The following is a 24,826-nucleotide window of genomic DNA, read 5'->3' as shown; positions in this document are numbered from 1 at the left end:
CCTGTAAACGGCAAGAGAACAATGTCTGAGTGGTGGTCAGTACCATAGATTCACCTGTATTTTGCTGCTTAGTAGCATACATTATTCATAATTACACGGACCTGGAAAGGATCTTACCAGTGTAATACAAGCTTGATTACTTGCTCACATTATTCCTAGCAAAGAGCTAATTTCCTTCTAAGAGGGAAAAGAAACACCAGCAAGTAACCAAAAAAACCCCTTATTATTTCAACTGACAAATCACATTTTAAACAGTTACAATTTTGACTGTTCTCTAAATTGATTTTATTAAATGAAACCACTGCTCGCATCCTTACAAACAACAACATTCAATTCTCATTTGTGCAAGTAGGTAAGAAGTCTGGTTGAATTTCAAACTCTGAAACAATTTGCTGTTTTTATAAAAAACAGCAGCAGCATTTGACATACTTTTAATGTTTTTTCAAAATATACTTTTATTTCACATACTTTTAATGTTTTTTTTAATGGAGAGTACTGATGCTGAAACTCACTCAACTACATCTTATGGTTATACGCATCTCTAGAAGAACTCTGAAAACCAGCTCCTTACATACAACCTGCCTGGTGTATCGAGGCACGTGCACCCAAGAGGATGCGGAGTGCTCTATGCTGTGGCGCCACAGCGCTCCTCGTCCCCACCTGCTGCTCCTTTTAACAGGTTATTATGCTGGACCCGTCCGTTCCCCATCACAGCCCGAGCTGGGGATCTGTACGGCATCAGGAAAGTGCAAAACGCAAGGAGCAGTGACAGGGAGAAAGCGGCAAAGCGCAGGTATTACGTACAGTCAGTTCTCAGGATAGGGCCCTGCTCCTCCATTCCCTTTTTTATGTGGGTATTATGGAAATCAATGAGGAGCAACGGTCATACCTGAAGCAGTTTGGGAGGTGGGGGAAACTGTGAGCTGAGGCTGCTGCTACTCCCACGGGCAGACGCGTTAGATGCCTGTTTTTATAAGCAGTGTTTCAAAAAAGGGTTAATGCGCTTCACTGCCAGAACAAATGGTGCTTCTAAGAAGACCACTTTTTTCTTTTTACTGCACACCTATAATAAAAGAAATCTTCCCCCTGTTGTCATAGACAGAATCTCTATGCCTGGCACCAGGCAGGTGTAAATCTACTTTCTGGTGAGCAGAGCGGTTAACATGCCTCACAATCCATCACGTTCATCTCTCCATCATAAAGTCCTCTAGAGGAACAATGCAAAAGTTTCCTTCAAACTGCCTCAACTCTTTCCTAAAGAAATCATCTTCCTCATTCCAACAAACCCAATCCCCATGCAAGAGCATCAAAATCCACAAGTTTCCCAGGAACCCCAATCAAATCACTGTGTGGAACAATAGAGAATTAGGCAGAAGTGACATAACGTGTTTTGCCAGAGACAAAACTCTTACCTCTATCTACAGCACAATCAAAATCAGGTATTGGTTCTCTCCCCTGCCCACCCCACCCCACTGAGCTGAATTAAACAGTGAACTAAAAAAATAATCTTTCTGGCTGCCAACCAAACCTTGCTTCCGACATAAATTCCTCTAAAATTGCGATGCCTACCGTTTCAGAACCAGCAGCCAAAAAGAAAAACCCAGTCTGTCTCCAAAGGAAACCACCTTTAGTCACTAGTTAATTGACCCTGGTGAATATAACACCAGGCATTTGGAAATAGGCACTTTGATACACAAAGTACACATGCCCAGTCTTGTGTGCCATTTGTTACACCACAGGCTATGCTCAAAAAGGGCAAAGTAAACGTCTTCCACGTTACCGTTCAAAGCAAAGCTAATTCGATGTAATGATGGGCTTCCATAGCCACATTTAGTATTTCTGAAACACAGTAACTTCAGGGTTCTGATAGAATTCTGGCACGGTTGGTACTTTAATTTTTTTTCTTTTTTTTTTTTTTTTTTAAATGCTACTGACCTTCCACCTATCTACGAAGCAGCACATTTTTCAATGTTCCCAGCCAAACGTGGAGCATTTCAAACTCTATGAATGGCTCCAGTTTAATTTGTTGTTGTTTGGGTCTGTGTTGATTAACACATGTAAATAAAGGCATCTGGTGTTACCTCTCACTCTCTCTCTCTCTTTCCATTTCACACCCTATTGAAGTCTGATTTCACAATTAATTGAAAAGAAAACAAGATTATTCAGAAATGAATCCTTTCTGGCAGCCTTTGCCATGCTGAGGTCTAGTCACTACCTGGGGAGACAGAGCCCCCCTCCTGGCAGTATTTAAAATAAAGCATTTTGGATATCACACAACGGTACTAGACACAGTGTTGGAAAAGGAAGCGAGCCAGCAGCCAACTCACTCCTGTTACACACTTTTCAGGCCAAGAAGGGAAGGATTCTTCTGTCCCACAGACAGGAGAAACTGTATTCTTCCACGTGCAGAATTAAAACGAGACAGCTAAGAGATCAAAGTGCAAATGAAGACAGACAGCATAAGGGACGAACTAACGTTTCTCCTGCACCAGATCTATCCAACAACAGGTCCAAAGAACAGCAAAGTCAGACTCAAACAGCCTCCAGTTTGGTGAGGTCAGGGATTTGAACTCAGCATGGATCCATAACTGGATTTCCTAAGCCATGAAAGCACAACGGTAATAAGGAACTGGATGTAAACACCTACCAAGCACCAGACACGCTCTAAACCCCAGAAACTGATTTCTGACACGCACAGAAATGACACAAAATCAGCCTGTGACCACAGAAAACTCCTCCTCAGGCTGGGCAAATTATCACTGTTTCTCCTGCCCTTTTTCTCTCCAAAAAATCCCAAGCAATCATCAAGAGGAGAATTTCGAAAATCAGACGTTCACGATGCTAAAATGTTCTTACAACCGTTCCCACGGCAGACGCAGCTGGTTGAAGCAGCCTGGAATGAGATGCGCGGAGGAGACGGACCACCGCTGCCACCGGTTTCCAGGGCAGGAGATGCCCGGCGGGGCTCAGCACACTAGAGGGCATTGCACCACCAGCTATCACACTGGCCTGGAAAAAACCCACCAGCAAAATCCTCTTCCTGCCCATGCAGTCCTGTTCCTCGGTGGAAGTAAGGCTCAGCACCACTGTGTGAATATTCAGTGTCAAAACAACGGAGACGGCTCTGCAAGAGGAACCAGCCACTTCGTGGCTTCAGGCAAAAACAAAGAGGCAGTTAAATTAAAGGAGCTGGCTTCTTTCTTTCTTTCTTTATCTAAAAGAAAAGTGGCTTTGCCACAAAACAAAGCGCCCTTTCTTTCACCGTCTACCACCGGACAAAACAGAACACTTACTTTGGCTGTTGCCAACCAACGTGCAGCGTACGAAAGGGACCGTTTTTATAGGAACCACTTACTCAGAAAAGCCACTTGAATGGGCCAAGAATGAGACTGCTTTACAGTCTTCGTCCATCATTTTTAAACAGGTTCGGTTTATATGCTGGCAACATATGTTAAGGATATAAACCACTTAGAACCTATAATATGTTATTGTTTGAGCTTATCGAGAAATGCATTCACCCATAGTCAAAAAAAAAGACTGAGCCAGTGAATATTTATTTTTTACAGCTTTATAAGATATATATACTTTTTATCTCCCTGCATACGGCATTTCATAAAAATGCTGACTTTCAAGGAAAGTGCATTAAAATCACCGAGTTAGTTATGACTGCCTTTTCTTCTCTGAGATCCAAAATCCATTAAATTCTGTGGGAGGTCAGTGACAGTTTTAGTCATAGTCTACTTTTCCATTTGCTGGAAACAAGCATATTATTCCTCTGAGAGAACTGAAAATTGATACAGTCCTGTCATTCCAGGCTATTAGTCTCTTACTCACTCACTTCTTCTGTTTTCTCGCCCACTAAATCAATATTAACTTTTTTTCCACACTGATAAGAATCAAAGTCACTGGAAAAAATGCCTTATATACCTGAAATACCAGTAGGAGTACCAAGGGGGGGAGAAAGAACAACAAAAAGACCCAGAAGCAACAGTTTTGATGTGGGAAAGAGTACTGTGGCAGTGAGAAGCTTAATTTACTTAAGGTAGTCGCTGATCCTGTCTCACTGTCACATCACCTGAGCACCTCTCCTTACACAGAGCGCCGAGAGGTTTATGCTGTGATTTCTCACCTTCATGTCACCCGAAGAGGGGTATTCATGTTATTTCTAATGCACGGGCCAAATCAAGAACTGTGCTGTGCTGAGTAACATTTCTTATCTGGCATTTACAGAGAGCCAGTAACAAGGAACCAAGCCCCTAGAAGCAAAGGCAGTAAACAAAACTTAATAATGCACACAAGGGAAAAACAAACATACCCTGAAGAGCCTTGAAGGCTGTAGCCTGGTTGCACCATATTTGGCGGTGCAGCAGATGAATAAATCTGAAATCTCATTAGGAACTGTACCTCCTGGCTTTTACGTAAACAGTTCTGTTGGCATGCAGCCCCAACTCCTACCCCTTTTAACAAGCAGGACCCGTTGCTCAGCGAGAAGGAAGGTTGGAGGAAGCAAACCCAGCATTCATCAAACCACAAACCCACCGGGCTCCTAGGTGACACACAATCTCCTCCTAGCATCGTCCTTTCCACAGACCCATCTCTCTAGTAATTCCATAGGCTCAGGAGAGTATTTCAGCTTATCCTGACGTGTTCCTGATTTCAAATCAGCCATCGTTACCTTTCAGGAGCACAGGAAAGTCTGGCCTTCGCTCCACGTTCCCCATTCCACCTCTGTCACCAAAGTACAGAGGGATCCATATTCTTCAGGCTGCTGCCTGCAGGTACACAGCCCCCTGCTAGGCGCAGATAAAGAGAATAAGCTCAACAAGATGACAAAATCTACCTTTGCAAATTATGAAGCAGGCTCTATAAATGAGAATAAATAAAGCTGACCCAGTTTGCACAAGTATATGCTTCCACGGCACCTCTGGTCTGCAGAGCCTTCAAAAGCCTTGTACAACAAAGATGAATGAACCTGTCAGCATTCAGTAGATAAGCAGCCACCATTAAAACTTTTTAAAAAGCTTCAGAAACAGACCCTAAGCAAAAGCAAACAAGCTCTGCACATGACATATAGGCAAACCACATCTTTTTGAGCATGAATTTGCAGGACTAGGCTCAAGACGGAAAGCAGTGAGGAGGGGAAATCTGTGTTTCTACAACCACATCTGAGAACTTCTTCCCCAGGAAAAGCATTATTTATTATCTGGCTAAATACCAACTTCTCTTGCTGACAAGAGGAGCAGCAAATGAAGGAAAATAATCTCCCCTTAGTTGGCAGGAGGAAGCGATAAAAGCTGAGGGGAAGCTTACCCCATTTCCTCCCATGACCCCAGAAGTGGGAAAGATCAACAACCACTCATCTTTACAAATCAGGCTGTGTGAAGCCCCGCGCTTCTGGCATTTAGCTATGCCTACAGCCCCCAGTTTTCCATAAAGGTTAGTCTATGACTAAACTGACCACTGAATGCATTTTAATATAACACAGACACAGCACGGAGATACAGGACTCCCAGTGCTTTCAAATAAAGCCTATGACCTTTAGCTAGCTACTTGCTTATTACTTTGCCAAGCTTCAGCTGGGGGGGAAGGTACAAGCAGCGTTGTGTGCACGCATGCATGCGTGTGCATGCATGAGAAAGAACATGTAACAATTTCACATCTCAAATCCACACACACACACATTTCACATCTCAAATCCACACACACACGCATGCCTGCCCTATTTTTTTAAACAAAGAAAATGAAAGTCCATGTTGCACAGCTGGGTTCAGAAGAGCAGTGCAAAACTGACATATGTTTTATATCACCACATGCATTTTTATACAAAAACTTGAGCAAGTGCTAAAGCATGGAATAGACTAGATGGAAGCATTTCCCTTCAACTACTCCCTTCTGGGAAAGAGGGGCTGGAAAATGAGCAGAAGAGGTATATGGTCAAACTGATTTTTTAAAAAAGAAAAGTTTCTAGGAGTAAAAACAAAAACTCCCCGAAGCCAGATGTTGCATAAAAACTTCAGCCAGACCAAGAATATCTGGCTTTAACACGAAACTCCAAGGGGATATCACAATGCTTGTATTTATTGCGTCTCTCCGACTCTTCCTGTGCACAGACACATGTATATGCATGGTTCATCTTCTACTACTCACGTACCCGGTCCTGTACTCTTACAGCTCCAGCTAGTGTCTTCCCACATCATGATTCACCAGCGAGTACGCTGGAGGACAATGCTGTGCCCTGTACAACTGCTCTACTATTATCAGCTCCTTCTCCTTTGAAGAAAGGGGTGTCCCAAAGTACCTGCAGGCTTTGTGCTATATACAACTCACACTAGATGACAGAATTACTAGATTACAGAAAATACAGCTGGCAAGAAACTAAACAGTTGTAATAGGTCTAAGGCCTAAATATTTTCTGCATATTGAAAAAACCAGACTATATACTGCAGGTGCTTACCTGCTCTGAAAAGTAAATATTGCCCAAACTGAAGAGAAACATTTACACTAGTTACAGAAGGAGCATAAATCAGTGAAGACAAGGCACTGTAAAAGCCCTCCCTCCCGCACATACACACACGATGTCTTTATATGAGATTTTACATTATGCTACAATTATACCATTACACGCTACTATTAGACCTTGTGTAGGAAGGACTGAGTGTATTTATGATGAAAACATTCAATGACTTTTGCAGGAGTTAAATGATTTAAAGAAATTATCCTCAACCCATGAAAGAAGTTTTCCAGAACACAACCACGTGGTTTTCCTCATACTCATTAGTGCATGTACAGCACCAACGATAATGCTCCATAATAACTGGGGGCGGGGGTACTGAAGAGGAGGAATACAAAGAACCGGGACAAGGCTCATTCCTGGCATGTCCTGGGAAACTTCAAGGATCTAGCAATTCTGATAGTCAAAGCAGGATTAATGTCTTTATCATTGATATTAATATTCTTATTACATAACAGAGATGCTAAAACCTTGACAGAGGACCGTACGGGTACCAGTATGTAGTTACCATTAGCCCATGTCCAAAATAAATGAGTTGGGGAAAAAAAGATTGAAATAATCACGTTGAAACCTCAAGGCTTAAGCAATTATGTGAGAAACTTGAGTGCCTTTAAACACGTTCCTTCACTCTTCTTGAAAAAGGCTTAAAGATACTTGTGCCCTTAATGGCTTGCACAGAAAAATCCCTAATGAAAAGCGAAACTTATTTTGAAATTCCAACAATTTTCATCTAATTCTATAATTCAGCGATATTATTTCTTGAAGACATTATCTTAGAAAGACTGGAGCTGTCAGCCCAGGAAAGTCACTCATTACATTGCACTGAAAGACACGCCATGCTCTTAAATATTAAATCCAACCTCAAGACCACCAAAAAACCGAAGGAGGGTGGTTTCTTCAGAGATTTTCTGGGCCTCATCAGTTGCAAGATGCTCAACATGAATTCCTGCTACATTCTGACTAGAAGTGGAGCTCCTAGCTCACTAAGTAAGCACTAGTAAGGGCTTACTTACAGCTAGTCAGTGAGGTCAAACAGACAATCTTCTTGAGCAAGGAGTGAGGTCCCAGGAAAATAAAAAGGTGCTGAGGCACCCCAGCTATCAGGCAGGCGGGAGAGGAATTGCACAGCACAGCACCAACTGGCAAACAGCATATTTTGCAGTCGCATAAACAGAGACTGCACCGTGCAGCACAACAGCAGCATGCCACCCAGCCTTCGACGTTTCGTGGCACTCGAGACCACGAGCACTTCATTAACAGTGGGGTTTTCCACCCGCTGTATGCAAATGCACTGCAAACTCAGACACAGAAAGGCCAACTGGAAAACATGAAACTGTATTTTCCAGAACACAAGTACACACAGGAATTACCCCATTACTTGCCTGCCACAGATTATTTATGTCGTGTGGCAAAAGCAGTATATCATTTATATTTCCAAAATCCCAGGGGAGGAAGAAAAATGCTTTCACAGATAAAAGAATGCAGCTTCTGTATGTTCTCAGTGAAGAGCAGCAAGAACAGTAAAGCAAAATGCCTTAAATTCAGGGTATTAAAGAAATTATCTTGAAAAGGCTTAATAAATAGGATGACTTTTACTTTTGTGAAGCAGTTCATAAACGGTGTCATGTTTTTTTGATCCGTGTGTCAAAACTTTAATTGCTTGTCTCCAGAACATGGACTTCAAGAGTGTAAAAAACGTAGGCAAACTGCATAAGGGGTCACACACAGATCTGAAACTCCGTTTCGGTTTTTAATTTAGAAAATTCTGCTAAGATGCCAGAGGCAGAAGAAAAAATAGTGAAGATATGAAAAGAATATTTTAACATTTAAATTTCCCAGGTGACTGTTCAGGGAAGGTGAGTTCTGAACAACTTGGGTCACACTGGAAACACATCTGCACCCTGAAGACTCTCCCCGAGAGCTTCTCGTCGGAATTACAGGGTTGGGCTTTTAGTTTTTAAGCATTTAATTGCAATCTTCAAAGAAAACAGGGTTTGGTATAACCCGGCCACTGTGTAACATACTCTTAGGAAGCTCCTAAGAGCCTTGTTCTTCCGACACTTGTTCTCCACAGAGAGGCACGAACCTGCAGCCCTCACTCAGTGCACATTTCTGCAGACTTCAAGGGAAAGGGGTCTCCGATCCAACCATTGCCAACATCTAAAACACAACCATGAGGATAAGAGTAACAGTATAAACCGATCTGGTGCAGTACCCTTGAAGTCACCCTGGCCTGACGCTGCTGTCACAGCAGTGAGTATGACTCAGTTCCTCTCTGGGCAGGCGAAACGATGCTGATTAACTCCAGCTAAATGGCCACGTCCTTAAGTCACTAGGCAAGCAATTAGTGGTTGCAATGACAAGTTGGGGACCTCACGCTGGAAAGCACTGGTTTACAGGACAGCAAAAAGCAGCACACTTCCAGAAGAGGCCCCCGAGCAGCACCATATTGTGGACAAATGAAAAATTTACATTCTTTTTTGCTTTCTTATATTGGCATCTCAATTAAGTTTTGTGCTAGTAACTCACTAGTGTCCAAAAGAAAACAACAACTCACCAACAATTCCTTGGAATAAACATTCCTCTACAGCAAGCACTGATGCAATAACTTGTCTAAACAAGCACACACGAGATTTACAATGGTGCGAGCCTTTCTATAGCTCAAACTCTTCAGCCAGACTGGGCACCCATTAATGTGAATGAACTTCTGCTTGTGGAACGCTGGAGTATGCACACACAGTGTACGTATGTCATAGCACAGGGCATATGTGAAACCTGTGCTGTAGCCTGGACCTTTTTTTAATTCAAGGGCACATTATGGTAGCAGTAAGATCTAGCATTATTGCACTGTTGCAGATATAGTATTACAGTGGCTGTTTCATCCTTAATCTGATCATAGCAACTTGCAAGACACATACACACATAACCCTTACAGAAAACATAACACATCATCCCCATCTTAGTTGTTTTTCAATGGCAAAATAAAACATTCTTCAGTGTGATACACAACAAAGAATTCTAAGAGTACATGGAGATATTTTGTTGTTAAGAATCCAAGCCTTCCTTCTCTCCGTGTTTATCTTAAAATCACAAAAGAGAAAACTGGAATGTTATTTTCCAGCCCGTCTCGAAGCGAGTCGATGCATGGCCCAAGTTCTGCATCTTTACGGCATTAGATAGGCACGGAAAGTTGAAGCCAGTTGCAGGAGGAAAGCAGTTAGCTCCAGCACAAAAGCTCCACTGTGCCCTCTGATTCAGCATCAACACCAACCAGCTCTAAAAAGATCTTCTGCTTACTTTGAACTGCGCTTAGTTTAAAGCAGCTAGAAATTGAGGAATACAGGGAGGCTTAAGAGAGTTCAAAGAAATGCAGGGACTGTGTACCAAGGGAAATAAAAACCAACACAGCTTATCTGGGGAGTATTCAAAGTGCACATCACAACTCTAGTGTTACTGCTAAAATGCAGTAATAATTCAAAACGCAGGCACTAGCCTAAGAGCTCACTTCTCCAAAAAGAGTTTCCAAACTCAATCTAGCTTTCACTTAGTTTTAAAACAAATGCAAACCTCGACACTAAATCAAACCTTGAGCCACAAGAGAGGCTGCCTGTGAAGGGGACTCTGAAGAATCAGGCTCTGATGCTTCTCCAGTCTCACACCTCCACTACGCCCAAATAATCCTGAGCTCCTCTCACCTTCGCAAGGCAGCACCCTTGTCCTGATATGAAAAGTCCCTTTATTTTATGCAAATCCTTTCTACCCCAAGGCTCCAGCTCCCAGTGGGTTCCCTGCCCATTCCAGGATTGTTACACCTACAATTATTGCATGGCTTAGCAGATAAAGAATTATTAAATAAGTTACCAGCATTGCAAAGTAAATTCCTGGACTCACACTGTAAAAATAACAGAAGTTGTTTTGATTTTTTTAACTACTTCAAGCTGGCAAATGGGAACTTGGTCCAAAATCAGTTATTTTAAAGTCTGAATGTTTTGACATGTCATACTTGCAATAAATAAAGTTAACACTCAAGCACCATAAAGAGCAATTATACAGCTGCAATGAATTTCAGGGTAATATGTAAGAATGTTTGCTAGTGATGAAACATAAACTGGCAGGACCAAACAATACCACCTACCCAAAAAGAGACTTTTTCTAGGCAAATTGTTTTATTGCCGTATTTATAAGGTTCATCAGTCTTCCAATAGAACAGAATTAATTTTAAGGCAGGTTCATGGATCCTGAATATATATGAAGTATATGGCACTATCTATTCTAATTTTCCACTTGTTATAATACTGGACTTGCGGGTATCTATTAAGCAACAGTCTTCTCTCTAAATTATTACTGACATAATTCTGCGTGTGATAGTGCCAAAAGCTCACTCCGCAGTTCGAGGTGTCAGATCGCACTGCAACTCACAAACCAATCCCTGCCTGTCCAAAAAAACAGTTGATGGGGCTTTAAATGTATGTATGCAGACCTAACCAAGCTTCCCATAACAGCTTCTTATGGGAAATGAAATACTTGAAAGGAAGACGTTTAGGATGGTGGTAAGGGACGTCTTGCACTGTAAAAATACGTCCCATTGCATGTAATTGTGTTTTTATTAATGTTTATTTCATTCATATGGCAGAGGGATGGGAAGAAGAACTGCTGAGCAGAATCAAAGTTTGTTCAGTTAGTTTCAAGAGAAATTTAAAAAGTTATACTTTAGGAGAGGGAGTCTTGAAGAGGCAGTGAGAGCATCATGTTCTTTCTCATGTATGTATTTTATTTTAAAAAAAACCACAACCGTATATCCACATGACATGTAGTGGAAGCATTCGGGTTTATACTGCTTTACCAGGAAAACAGCAACTTGAATTTGCAGGTTCTGTTGACAAAATGGCCAGAAATTAAACACTAGAGGAAAAAAGAAATCCATATCTTTGGAATCCTCAGTGGAGATCAAAGAGCTTTTTGGTATGGATGCCCAGGAGAGCCGAAGGTCACAGCCTTGCCTGCAGGACATGGAAGCAGAAGCCTCCATCTTCTGCTCACACATCACGGCAAGCCATAAAATAACAAAACCATCAAAGTCTACAAACTTGCTCAATGCCTCCTAGACATCGTGATAGGATGTGTGGGTGAGAATATGTGCCTGTGCATATGCTTCCCCCTTTAAAATGAAAAATCTGTTTGAATTCAGACCCTTGGGAAAGTTTGTGTTCACAGGAAATCTTCTGCACAAATCTCTCTGTTGCAAGTAAAACAAACAAAACTTGGGGCTCAGCACATCTGGAAACATCCTATCCCATACACGTGCAGCTACACATATTGCAGCAAGAATCTTGCCACAGTACAGCAAACGTTTTCAAACGTAGTATCTAAACACCATTACTTCAAGTGCTTTCCTCTAAATTTTTTTGCCTTGCAGGATAGATTATCATAGTACAAGTGCAGCGACAAGCTTTTTCCTGAGTACTCAAAGACAACTCTTCCCTGATTCTGTAACGAGAGAACAATCTTGAGTTCACCCCACCACATGCCCTTGTGCGAGATTATGTTACTGAGTGAAGGAGACTGGGATGGAGCACTGATTTTCAAAGACTGGAAACTACCTGGAAACCAGATCACGCAACCATCACGAGTAAATGGTCTCTGCAGGGTTCCTGGGTACAGAGCAGACCGGGCAACACAGATGGAGCATATCTGGTCTACTCGAACCAACACACCTTAACCAGCAAAAGATCTCAAAGCCAAGACAGTCAGGAACAGAAATTTTGCAGGATCAGCTTGTATACATCTGTACTTCTCCATCAGGAAATGGCTGAAAACGTTTATAAACACAGGACAAACGCACATGCATGCCGTTGGAAAGCTAAACTAATGAATGAACAGTTTAAAAATCTGTAGCCTAACTTGCTATCCCTGAGCTGCCAACTCTGTCATCAAACCTGAAAATTCTGGCACATAAGCACAACCCAAACAAACTACCCTTTTTGTAAGCAGGTACAGTAAACACAAAATGTAAATGTTCCCAACGATGTTTGGCTTAACAGCTCATACATCCACGGGCATGACAAACCTCCAGTGGAGAATAAAAACACATCCCTGCTTCTGTAAATCTCAGGGATCATATCAACATGAAGTTTGCTAGTTATTAAAATCACACCAGCTTGGCATGCTTGCAGATCTACGAGTACAATATTATGCGGCATTTTAACAACATTCCTAGTAACAGTATGGATTACTATATACAAAACCATAAGGGTTTTAATCCTCTTTTAAACTCTGAAACACTAGTGAAATAGGGGTTATTCTTCTGGAGCCCACGGATTCTTTTCAAATTTTTAATATATTTTAATTATACCTATAATAAATCTTTCTGGTTTTTTCAGGTCATTAAACCTCAGGGAAGAAAAATTTTCCAACACAACACTGTTCCAGTTACTAATTAAAACAATTTTTATACATTTCTGTGACACATTGCTAAAGGTGATTTATGATGGTGGCAAACAGCACGAGGTCAATGCCAAAGTTAACAGCTGGGCTTATTACAGTCACTTTTAAGATTTACTCATGCCATCAAATAGCCACTACGCACCAATAAAGGCTAAAAATCAACAAATATGTTTGCAATATTGTCGGTGGTAAATTCAGGGGAAGAAAAAAATAAGCTGGATTCCTACAAGAGGTCAACGCCTTCAAACTGGGAGTGCCGCAAGTCCCCAGTCGTAAAGAAGAGCCAAACGTACACAGATTGCCCTGAAACCGTTTTGGCCCGCCAGTCCTCCGCACACGGATAAGAGAAGATAACACCTATCTCAAGATATTCAAGTCTGAATAAATGCTTAGCCAAATTTGCACAGTGATCTCGCTCACGCTAATAAGGCAGAGAAGAAACACGCGAAGCGGGGAATACTCAAAACCCTTTCATCAACAGAGTGCATCCCGGACCTGCCAACCTGTCCCAAACACAGAAACGTCGCACGGGGTTCTGTTGTCCCATGTCATGCACACAGCAGAGAAATTATTTGTTCTATATAAACTCATAAAAATCACCCAAAGGCAAAAGGAGAAGAAAAAAAAAAGGCAGAAATACCTGTTCAGCTGAATCAGGAGGTAAAATCTCATTTGCTTTTAGCAGTTACTTGTGGGTTACAGTCTGCCCTTCTGTTTAGACACCTAGGTGATGGGCTTTAAATAAAGAATCAGACAGAGAGCTAACACAGTTGGACTTGATCTTAAAGGTCTTTTCCAACCAAAATGATTCTATGATTCTAACTTGGGATCAGGCAGAGAGCTAATCCAGATAAACACTAACAGGAAAAAACTTCCCTCCTTGTGACAGGCAATTCAATAACCAGCCGGGTGAGTGATGTCAGCCAAATTACCTTTTACTTTATAAAAAAGGATAAACATGTATAAATTATTGATTTCAGTAATTGTCAGTCAAGGGGAGAAAGGTGAGACCAAAGGGTAGAATATACTTTAAGAACAACTTAGCAGCTAAAGCCACAAGGGAACATCAGCGTCAGCCCAAAGCAGGCTGAAGCTGGCTGCTCACACGCGTTCGGGTACCGACCCCCCCGCCCGCAGCGAGACAGACGGCTCTGCCTTCCCAACGGGCTCCTCTGAGCGTGTCTCCCCCCACCTCACATGAACAATCCCTCCTCTTCCTTCAGGGGATCGCAAACGCCTTCAGCAAAATGATGAGCAGAAGGACCTGCTTAGCCTTGAAATTACGTCTTGCCGGGTTTTGGAGCAGGCTTTAATAATGGGTAGAAATTCACATGAATGCTGCCCATTAAATCTGGACCACTAATACGGCCATCAGCTTTCTCTACAGCAAGCAACAACTGTAAAACAAGTAGTAAATGTGTAAGCAGCAATAGTAAGGTTTCATGGAGAGGTACTCTCCATACTCAAAGTCATCCTTCCACTCTAAAACCCATGCTGGATCTCTCCCCATTTCACTGGAAGAAAACCAAGGAAGCTGGAATTTCACAGGTGTGATCTTGTTCCAGGGAAGAATTTTTCTGAGGAGTTAGTGGCAAGTTGGATGCAAGACAAGGAAACAGAAGAATCCAAAAACTGAGGTGAACTTACTTGAATACTTTCCTAACTTTTTTGGCATCGAGAAGCTTGGCCTGGAGACTCCACATTTTTAAAATCTGTTGATCTTGGCAGGAGACTGTGCCAGTTTCAGGGAGTTGTGGCTGGAATTATTAAGTTAATAGAAGCAGTTTCCACCTACACTATGAACAGAGTTGTTTTTATATACCCACATCCTTAAAGCAGCCCTTGCAACATTGCCCACCACCACTTTAGGAGGCAATAGTAAAGAAACCGTACGGAAAAGCTGGGGAATGGGAGGGAAAGGCCTCGGTCTAAAGATGGGGAACAGAACATACCAGGATACGGCAAAGTCATTTTGAGAGGAGATTAACAGCATCCAGAGATGAAAGGCTCAACGGGAGCACTGCTTCAGATGCAATAGGGGTGTGCGTGTCACCGCCCTTCGTATATTTGTACAGACAAAGCAAAACCCAGCAAAACTGTCTTTCGCAGCACCAATACACAGCAAAATTCAGGCCAGTTTTTGTGACTTTTGCTATATATTTCCATTTTTTAAAAGGGATCGGGGTATGGGGACTGCTGTTTCATGTTTTGCTTTTTAAAATAGCTATTTTTTTTTCTTTCTTTTTAAACACTTTGCAACTCAGTGGAATAAATGAAGACATTAGAGCCCGTAGCTGCTCATGACTGCCAAGATACTGAAAATTATCATGCCCACAGAAGAGCTGAGGGAACGAACAAGCCCTCCTACACCGAAGGCAGTGAACAGGCTTAGTTTAAAAATCACTGATGGAAGGAAATTCAAGCTAAGCTGTCCGACTTCACACCACACACAGATCAGGGAGCACTCCTCTGCGCCTGTTGTTGCTAGCTGATCTATGCAGACGACTGCTTTTAGCTGTGGCAGAAACATCTTAAACTACCCCAGTTAACTCCAGAGGAGGGCATCTGGGTCAGCCTTACCAACTTTGTTTCCTTTGCAACCCACCTCAGGCAAAAATTTTACCATACAATTAAGAGACACCTCCACAAGAACACTTCCCCTCTGCACCCCATTCCCTGGAATATTATTAAATAAAAGAAAAAAGGCAAACCTAAAGAAGATGACCCCCAAAAGTATCTTCTCAACAGGCTTTGCTGAACAAAAGGCACGAGAAGAACCGAACCGCTCTCTGCAATGCTGCTCACTCTTATGACACAACAGGAAAATCCCATGACGGGCACACCACGGCCACCGTGGAAGGGCAGCCCAGCAAACGGCCCAGGAGGCTGCAGCTTGCCAAAGGCATTCGACCAGCAACAATAGGGCTGCTGCCTTCGTGACAGGAATTCCTGGCAGCTGATGCCTCCCAAGGCGGAAGCGATTCTGCTTCAAATACTTCCTTTACCACCGATAACGTGCTCCTGCCACTCGCAATGCCAAAGCGTCACAGATAAGGAGAGGATCTTCCATGCACCGTAATCCAAACCCATCCTGACACGGGTTTATTTTTAGAAGGTGGCTCCATAAATGCAAACAGAGAGAGACAGAGCCCGTGCTGTTTGAAGGGGTAAATCTGTGTCAAATGCAAGATCGCTGAAGTGATATGAACATGCATTACAGCACCTCCTCTCCTTTAGCGTCAGGTTTTTCAGGGAGCAAAGAATGTTATCTGCGAAGCGCAGAGCTGATCAGCTCTCCATATTCCATTACTAATACCTACTCAACTAAAGATAATTTCTTCGTTCTTTCAAGCGAAGAACAAAGTCTTTATTTCTGGCAGGAAGTAAAGATATTTACAGAATACCTAATCACTGCTTCTCCTGTTTATACTAACAGCTTATAGCACTAAGTAAACTCACACTTGCACCACGTTGGAGGGGCACGGAATCATTCCGCTTTGTATAACATAGTGACAGGGGGGGTTGTTGAATTAGTTCAAGTCAATCAACAAGCCCTAAAGCCCACGCCAAGGCAGCGAGACTGTGTGACAACTGCTGTAGTGAGATACCCAAATTACAGGGGAAGGCATCAACTTGACCAGCTCCACGGGTAAACCACGAAACCTGGAACACGCAACACAATCAGCCTGGGCTGAGCACCACGCTCACGCACTGAACTTCGACTCAAACCAGTCTCCAGAAGATGCTGGAGTGCATACACATCACCTCTCCTCGTGTTAATTCAGCCATCGGCGGTGTACTGCGTGGTGCTGGAACACCTCGAGCCCCTTAGAAGGAAGCTTTGCCAACCAGCAGATCCTGAAATCGTGCTTAAATTTAATAAGCCTTAGAAACGGATTCTTATTTTAAGTTACACTGGGATGATTTAGGCACTTCTGAAGTGCCACTTCCGAACAGTAAGATGCCCTGTGCAGCAATATGTGTGCAAGCAATGCATGCTTTGCATATTAATGAATTGAATTTTGATGTTCTAGAGAAAGGAGAGGCATCACAGAGAGACGCTAGCCAAGAACCGTGGAAAGGCAGCAGAGCTTAAGCGAGAAGGAAGCCAGCAGAACCGACCTCACCGATGCTGAGTAATCACAATCTAGCCATGGCCTAATAACACCTCGTTTGGGAGACACAGACCACAGCAAGGCTGAACCGCAGTTCTGCTCCTGCTAACAAGACTCCGAAACACTTATCCAATGTCAGACTAAAATAAATCTATTATGCAGAACCCAGCTTTCCGCTGTAAAATTAAAAATCTATGATGTAGCCTTAAAAAATAAATGCAGCACTAAATGTAAGGTATTTCAGCAAAATACCAGTGAATTTTTAGCACTGATGCAATCTGTAAAGCCTACCTCATGACTACAGCTTCGACATCAACTACCTTTGCTGGTAAACCAGCAATTTCCTGCTGATGCAACACGTGTCTTGCTGGCAGACGCAGATAAGGTTAAAACACATCGCTGTCGAAAGCGGCAGAGCAGAAAATTTCTGAAGAGAAAAGGCACCCCGAAATGCACCTAGTTTTGTGAGCACGGCGCTAGGATAAGAAGAGAACAAATCCTTTTTTATACATCTCAGGAAGTTAATTTAAAACGATCTCATGAGGTGAAATGCCAAGATATTAATACCAATTGCACCATGAGACCACATTATAAGTGACATAAACGTTACAAAACAATCTGAAATTCGGCCAGGCTGTTAATAGACAGCATTACACAATTCCTGACACAGCCAGATAATACTGCATTTCTACTATGCAAATTTTTAACAGTGAATAGATTTTGAAAGGAGTTTACACCCACTACCTCTCAGATGCAACTTGGTAATTCGCTATTAGGTGCCAAGCTGTCATTTACAAGTCACTTCAGCCTACTGCTATTCTCTAGTCTACCTTGTTATCACAAAGGAGCCACCAATGAAAGCCACTTGATTAAAATGTATGAGCCCTACATGAACTTATTTTTAAATCTGTAAACTAATACTGCTGTTGCATTAACAGCTTTCATCATTTTTACCATTAATGCTGGTCTTCTGCTAAGGAATTACTGTAATGTCCTACCCTTTCGTATTTCAGGAGCAAAACTCTGTTCTTAAGGGGTTTTTTATCCATACAAAAAAAGTCGTTACACCATGGGGATCTATCAGAAATCCTGCTCAGAGAAAGGAAGGGACAAGAGGCACAGAACTGGTACTTAGGGCCTGATAGACCTTATTTAAGCGTATTCTGCATCAATGGCACCACAAAAATGAGTGCTAGACAGCAACAACTCCTGCTGGAAGTGGAAACTTCCCACCAGAACATGCTTCAGGTTTGTTGGCAGGACAATGTGAAGAAGATCTGTAAAGACTGTATTATCTGATTTTATTTCTCCCTCACACGAACACAACAAACTCAACGCGTATGCTCTGCCATCCTTAAAACATGCCAAAAAATGCATAAAGCCACAAAAGAAGTAAATTATTTGTCTGCAAAATGCTTTAAATAATAGTGCCATGCAAAGGTTGTAATCTCTCTCTAGCTTGCACATTGGGCTGAGTATCTCTGAATGATGGAAAGGAAAACCCAAGAGGACCGCATGATGCAAAAAACATCTGTAACCTGCTCAACACCAACTCCAAAAGAAAACCTCTCTCCAAAATGACCAAACAAATCAGTGTTGTCAAATCAAAGAATCACCAGGAGACAAAAAATAAGGACACAGATTAGTCACACTATCCTACCCCCCAGAAATGGAAAATAAAGTAATACAGTTTCGCTTCAGAAGATTGTGGACTGCTCCCGTTTGCCTCGGCAGCCCATCTTCCAGAGACCTCATTAGGAACTCAGCTCTTTGCACTGGTGTCCTCTTAAGCCCACTATTTTGTCTCTGCGTCGATGCATATGCACGTCTGTCAATGCACATACATCCCATCCTCAGCAGAACAAACCTCCTTAGAGCCACTGAGCGTGAGTAACAGATACAAGCCCTGAATAGGACCCAAACTCCTTCTCAGTCAGAATTTTACAGAGACTTAAAAAATGGATGCATAATTCTGCTTGCAAAACTGTCAAGTACGGAAACATGAAAGGCTGTAAATAATTCACTCTATATTACAGGAAATGTTTTACAAATGAAAAGGTTGTAACCTCTTTTTAGCTACAAGGCTGGCAGATGCTGGAGGCATTCCTGCTTCCCTAAGTGCAGAACAAGCTGTGCTCTGTTTATGAGCAACTAGCAGTGATTCTTGGTTCTCAGCCCTCCCCGGTACTGCTCAATGAAAAATGCTCCTGCCTGGATTTCTGATGGATGGATCACAAAGGAGTGAAGCCTGCACACTTCTAGAAATGCAACTCAGGCTGACTAGCGAGTTCCTGCGTTCTGATGATACAGCTGCCGCAATGCACAATGCAGAGCTAAGATAACACGAAGAGAATGGGTAAATTTGAATCGTTTATATTTACATAAATCTGTTCACACAATTGTTTAAAGATACACAAACAGAAACTAAAAATATGCATGCAGTTGTTATGGATGACTCAATAATGAATGTTTGATGCAGTCTTAGAACAGTGATATCAGTCAAATCCAGTGGAAATAAAATCATCTCCAACCTCAAAGGGGTGGCCACATGGCTGAGTACAGATCCTGGCCCAGTACATGGAAGGAATTCCACATAAAGATATCCTATTGCTTGAACTTCTTATCACTAAACATTTTGCAATAAACTAAACAAACCTTAGTGGAGGTCCCTCTACCACCTTCCCCGCCAGTTAGTCAGCAGCTAAACACAGTGATGTTTTGTCTATAAAAGAAATCTGAGACTCACCTGTATGTTGCCAAAGTCCACGTTTTCATAATGGAAATGTGCACACTCAGCCATCTTCGGGAAATGACCCTTTGTAAAGGATAACCTGAAGCACATCAAAAGCACACCATAAGATAGCTGCAAATCACTGAAACAATGCTCAGCATCAAGTACTGCCATAAAATGCAGTTACTGATATAAAATAATAACAACTTTCTCATCCTAAAGCCAAGGGAACGGAGGGATTTGTTGATGTGATACACCAAAACAGTGGAGAAAGGAACCGAGTGAGAAAGGAAAACTAAACTGCAAAGTGGCTTTTACCATTGCATCCTTAAAGAATTGTTTGGCATTTCGTCAACACCAAAGCCCACATCTTTAAGAAATGGTGCAGGGAGAAGCCGCTCTATCTTTACAAATGCATTTTTGCAGTGAAAATAAACAGCCTTACACAAGACACATAGGAAAGTAGAACTTTACCTGTGAAAGGCATCACAGCCCATCAGTCCCGGGTTGATGTATCTAAGGGTGCAGAACAAACGCTATTTATCCTTTGCCTTTTTAAAATTCAAAAGTGAGGCATAATTATTCCCAAGTCTCTCCAGTTACAATGATGGCTGATGGGGAGATCCTCTGGCTCTGCAACATGCTCTTGCTTCTGCTGAAGCTATTATAGACTCCTATAGATATTTCTGGTGGTGAGCCAATGAGATTGTCATTATCTAGCTCTCTCTTCCCACGGGAATATAAGTGGGAAGTGAGATGCAGCATCTGGCTGCTCAGCACTAGAACAAAGAGCCATTTCCCTTACAGCATCAGAGCACTACAGAGGGGTGATCTGAATGCACAGATGAATCAATATTGGGGAGTTCTGGTCCTCAAGTCAGCATTCTCAGCAAAGACAAGTCAAGTAATATTGATTACTTTTGATCCCCTTTGCAGGTCAGAGATTTGAAATCTTAGCTGCGAGCATAATAAGTTGGGTTGCATTCTCTGGGAGAGAAGAAGGGGGCAGGGGGGGAGAAAGATAATTTAATCGCACAGAAAAAGTAAAAATCTGGGAGCAGAGAAGAAAAAATACTCCTAGAAAAGAAAAATTGTGCAAGATCCATTCAAATGAAGACAAACAGGGCAGAATACAAAAAAAAATGAAAAGAGAAAAAATATCAAATAAAAAAAAAATCTATCTAGGCCACCCACTTGTCCTGGTTTAGCTTCCCAGAGCATAGGGAGACAGAAAATTATCTCATTTACACATTGCCTGGGTTTCTCTTTAGGTTTTTTTATACATATATACATATGGTTCCTCTTTTTTTTTTTTTTTTTTTTTTTAAATTAATCAGTTTCAGGAAGAAATCACAGAAATTTAAAAACACAGTTACAGTGAGGTCCAAAACTCTACCAAGCTTTGCTTCTATGGCCAGAAACAGGTGAGAGAGCCAACAAAACGTCTAATGTCCTCAGTTTTAGACTACGTTAGCTGTAATTTACTATGTTTCACATGGATTTTGGATGCTCTGATGAAGATACTATTAAAAATCGTTGCCGAATGCCCTAGCTGCATTGCAGCACAATAGCTAAAACCCAAGATATTAAAATTAGAAGCCCAGCAAAGACAGGAAAATCAAAGACCACTGCTCTTACTTTTTCACATTCTTCACTTTCATACTTGCTGTGCTGCCACAGGTCCGGAGCGGCAACTCCCCTGGAATGTCAGGAATATCTGCACCTCTTGCCTGCAAAAAAGAAGAAAGAAAAAAGAAAGGAGCTTAAAATTTGACTGCATGCTGTGGACTATTGCCTGCTAAGCAGTAGCCCCTATATTTTTACATAGATGTGCAAACAGTGGAAATCTCATATGTGCTCAGAGTTGTACTTCTGCCTTTTTAACGAGGAAAACTGAACCTCAGGATTACAATCTAGTATGTGATTATCTCTTCCTGAACCATGCTGCAGAGCCTTGCTAATTCTTAGCAATAACTGTGAGATCCAGTATTTTATTCATCACTACTTCTCGTTTCTAAAGAGGAGATTTTCAGAGGCAGGAGACTAACATCCATTCCTAAACTCTATACTTAGGCTCCTCATTAAGTACCTGATTTTCCAAAAATCTGTGCACTTAAGATACTCAGGCAGAGGCACTGGCAGAAGCTGGATAGCTCATACAGTGGAAAATCACGTTAATGACAGAGCTGCTCATATGTGGGAGGTGAACTTTTAAAAAAGATGTTTGCAGCTATTGGGGTAAGCGCGTGAACATATTAAAATTCCTTAATCACTAGAATTCATTTATTTTAGTGAAGCCAGAACACCGAACTCCTCCTTTTTGTTTGGTCAGTCATGCCTTCCCGTCCTCTCCTTCCTCCAGCTGCTCTCCCATAAGCTGTGAGCTCAGCTGGGGGGACTCGGAAACACTCGGCACCGTGTGTTTCTCTTGCTGTGCGGTACCAGGCCCTAAGCTCTAGAGGAAGGAGGGGGTTTAGGTGAGGCGTTTATGAAGAGAACAGTGATCGAACAGGAAGATCAACACAGACTGCACAGAGCAGAAGGAGAAAAACATGGTCCCTGATGCTGACAAGAGACAGCTCATCAGTGACCTGGGTGAGACCAGCTGAATGAGCTTTTTTCTGCTTTATACAATGCACTACAAAACATGAATAATGTCCAAAATAGCAAACGCTCAAGCAAGAGGAAGAAAGGCACTGCAATATTCCTTCTTATACAGGCCTGGAACAAAAAAGTATTACATTAAATCCAATTCCTAACGACAGGAGTAAACGGATGACTTCCCTGATCCGGATCAGTACCAATGCTTCTAAGCTGGCCCACCAGAAGATCTCTGAACAGGGTTGATAGGTCCAAAAGCTGCTACGCATATAACAAATAACAGAATACCGCTGTACGCTGCAGTGTAAAATATGGAAACAACTTGGTCCTCACCTCCAAAACTTTTTTTTTTTTCCCCAACAGACCATTACTATTGAAGCTAGCAGCCCACAGATGGGATGAACAATGGGGGAATCTTTCTTATCCCTGTCCCTGAAGCTCTCATTTTAGTTTGACACGGGTCAAATTTAGATGTGCTTCATCACATCTTAAAGAGCTGCAGTAACTCAAAATCATTCACCATTCATTAACTAACAGCAACAGCGCTAGAGGGAGTGATTCATCTCATTCAACTCCAGACATGCACGAGGGACGCAGCTACAACCCTGTTATCTACCCAAGGCTACTTTTGTAGTCACCAGAGATAAACAGGCACTTTGGGTCTGGTTCACCTACTTCAGACAACTAGATTAGGACAAAAGCAGCCATGCTGCAGGAGCATCTACCTCTCCCTTGATGCAGGGGATGCAGGATGCCCCTGGCTCAGATACAGACATACACCGCAGGCAGCTGCATTCATCCAACCAACATCACAGTGGCGCACGTAGGACTTGAGCAGAGCACGTTCTCTGCACCCAAATTCCTGTTATTTCCAGCACTACCCTTGGAAAAGGGATGCTGCAACTATTACAAGTGAGTTTCCCTGCTTTCAACACTCCTGAATCAATTTTGAAGCCAGGACACTCTCCCAGTTGTGCCTTCCACAGCCCTGGACATAAGTGATGCTTTAACTCCGCTGTCCCACAGCTGTACAGAACATGTGCACCCACTCACTGAATTAAAACATGGACAATATTTATACCCTTAAATAAACCTATTCTTGGCTGACTGACTAAGTACACAATTACTTTAGTATGTAATGGGACACTTGAGCGTCTCACTCTGAATTTTAACACTAAGAGGATCACCAATTTAATAAACCTTACAGGTGTTTTACGTAAGAAATAACTAATTACAGTCATAAATGTGCCATTCCTGTAAGCTGCTTTTAGGCAAAGCTGGATGTCCTTGCCTTAATTTTCTACTAAGGAACAGAATTTCTGTAGGAAGAATAATAATTTTTCTCTTCCATCAGCAGTAGAAGCTGGTGGGACATAAAAATGGATAAACAAATCTGACAGAAAAATGTGGGCTTCAAGCCAGTTTGCAGCAGTGGGTAGAGACTACCCTGGATCTGACTCAAAGCGGCGTAGGCAAAACTCACACCTCCAGGAGACTTAAATGCCAGCATCTCTCTTTGAAAAAGTTGTATTATCCTCTTTTTCACAGTTGAGTTATGTCCAAATCCTGCTGGAAGGAGATATCTGCCTCTCCCATTTCCAACAGCTTGTATTCATTTAAATGGACTACAATGAGACGAAATACAGTAATTAACTTCGGTTGCTTTTCCAATTAGATCCGAGCTCTTTGGACTGTGCTACAAACCAACAACCTCTCGTAAGTCTACAGTTGATGAAAAAGGGCAGAATGGTGATCTTGTGCAAGCTAAAATCTTAGCGTGAGGCAGTAACACCACAAAAAAAACTTGGTGATTAGATAGATAAGCAAAAAAGGAGGTTATTACAATTTTAGAAACCATATTACTCCAAAATAAACTGCAACTACTTTCCATTTAAACCAAAGATACACAGCTACATAAAAGCAGGCTATTCACCACTAGTTTGTACCTGTTTTGATCCAAAACCTGGCATGCAAAACGTCACCCTAGATTACCCTCCTCTCAAAGTACAAATGAAACACTCCAAATGAGATTTGTCATCTTTTGTGCTTTGCGTCACAGTAATCTAATTTTTAAAATAATTTTGAAACAGTTGGATTATTTACATCTGAAAATTAGCTAGCTAGCATCATCGGTTGCTTCTCACTTCCCTATTTTCTATGCATCACTGTTCTGTGGAAACCTAGTAATTGCATAGCAAATCTGTTTATGCAAATTGTTTCTTCCAGTTTTCACAGCTTAATGTCACTACAGCATCAATCTGCTTCGGTCCGAAACTTGGTAAACAAATTAGGAGTCAATCCAGAACGCAGGCAGTTGACTTTACCAGGATCCTCAGTACGCTTACATTTCAGCAGAAGACTTTTTTGAGCAGCGCCACTTCCCCAGTCTCCCCTGAACTAAGAAGTTCTTCTGCCTACAGCTCA

The 24,826-nt window shown here is 42.0% G+C and overlaps 1 protein-coding gene across 5 annotated transcripts in view; it reads right to left on the bottom strand.

Annotated features, from left to right (window-relative positions):
- The window catches only part of ARHGAP32 (Rho GTPase activating protein 32), a 257,950-nt gene that overhangs the window by 116,724 nt on the left and 116,400 nt on the right, over positions 1–24,826 (bottom strand). For 3 of the 5 annotated variants that reach the window (XM_037409775.1, XM_037409776.1, XM_037409774.1), the window contains 3 exons: positions 21,440–21,531; positions 20,276–20,317; positions 19,817–19,901 (listed from right to left, as the gene is read on the bottom strand). In XM_037409775.1, the coding sequence (XP_037265672.1) occupies positions 19,817–19,901; positions 20,276–20,317; positions 21,440–21,531 (219 nt within the window). Of the gene's footprint in view, positions 1–54; positions 60–19,816; positions 19,902–20,275; positions 20,318–21,439; positions 21,532–24,826 lie in introns of those variants that run through there. The other 2 variants (XM_037409777.1, XM_037409778.1) reach the window with 2 other exon arrangements.

Source organism: Falco rusticolus, chromosome 16 (genome assembly GCF_015220075.1).
Source record: "Falco rusticolus isolate bFalRus1 chromosome 16, bFalRus1.pri, whole genome shotgun sequence".
NCBI lineage: Eukaryota > Metazoa > Chordata > Aves > Falconiformes > Falconidae > Falco > Falco rusticolus.
Note: the sequence above shows the minus strand (reverse complement) of the source record. Positions and strands in the feature narration are given on the sequence as shown.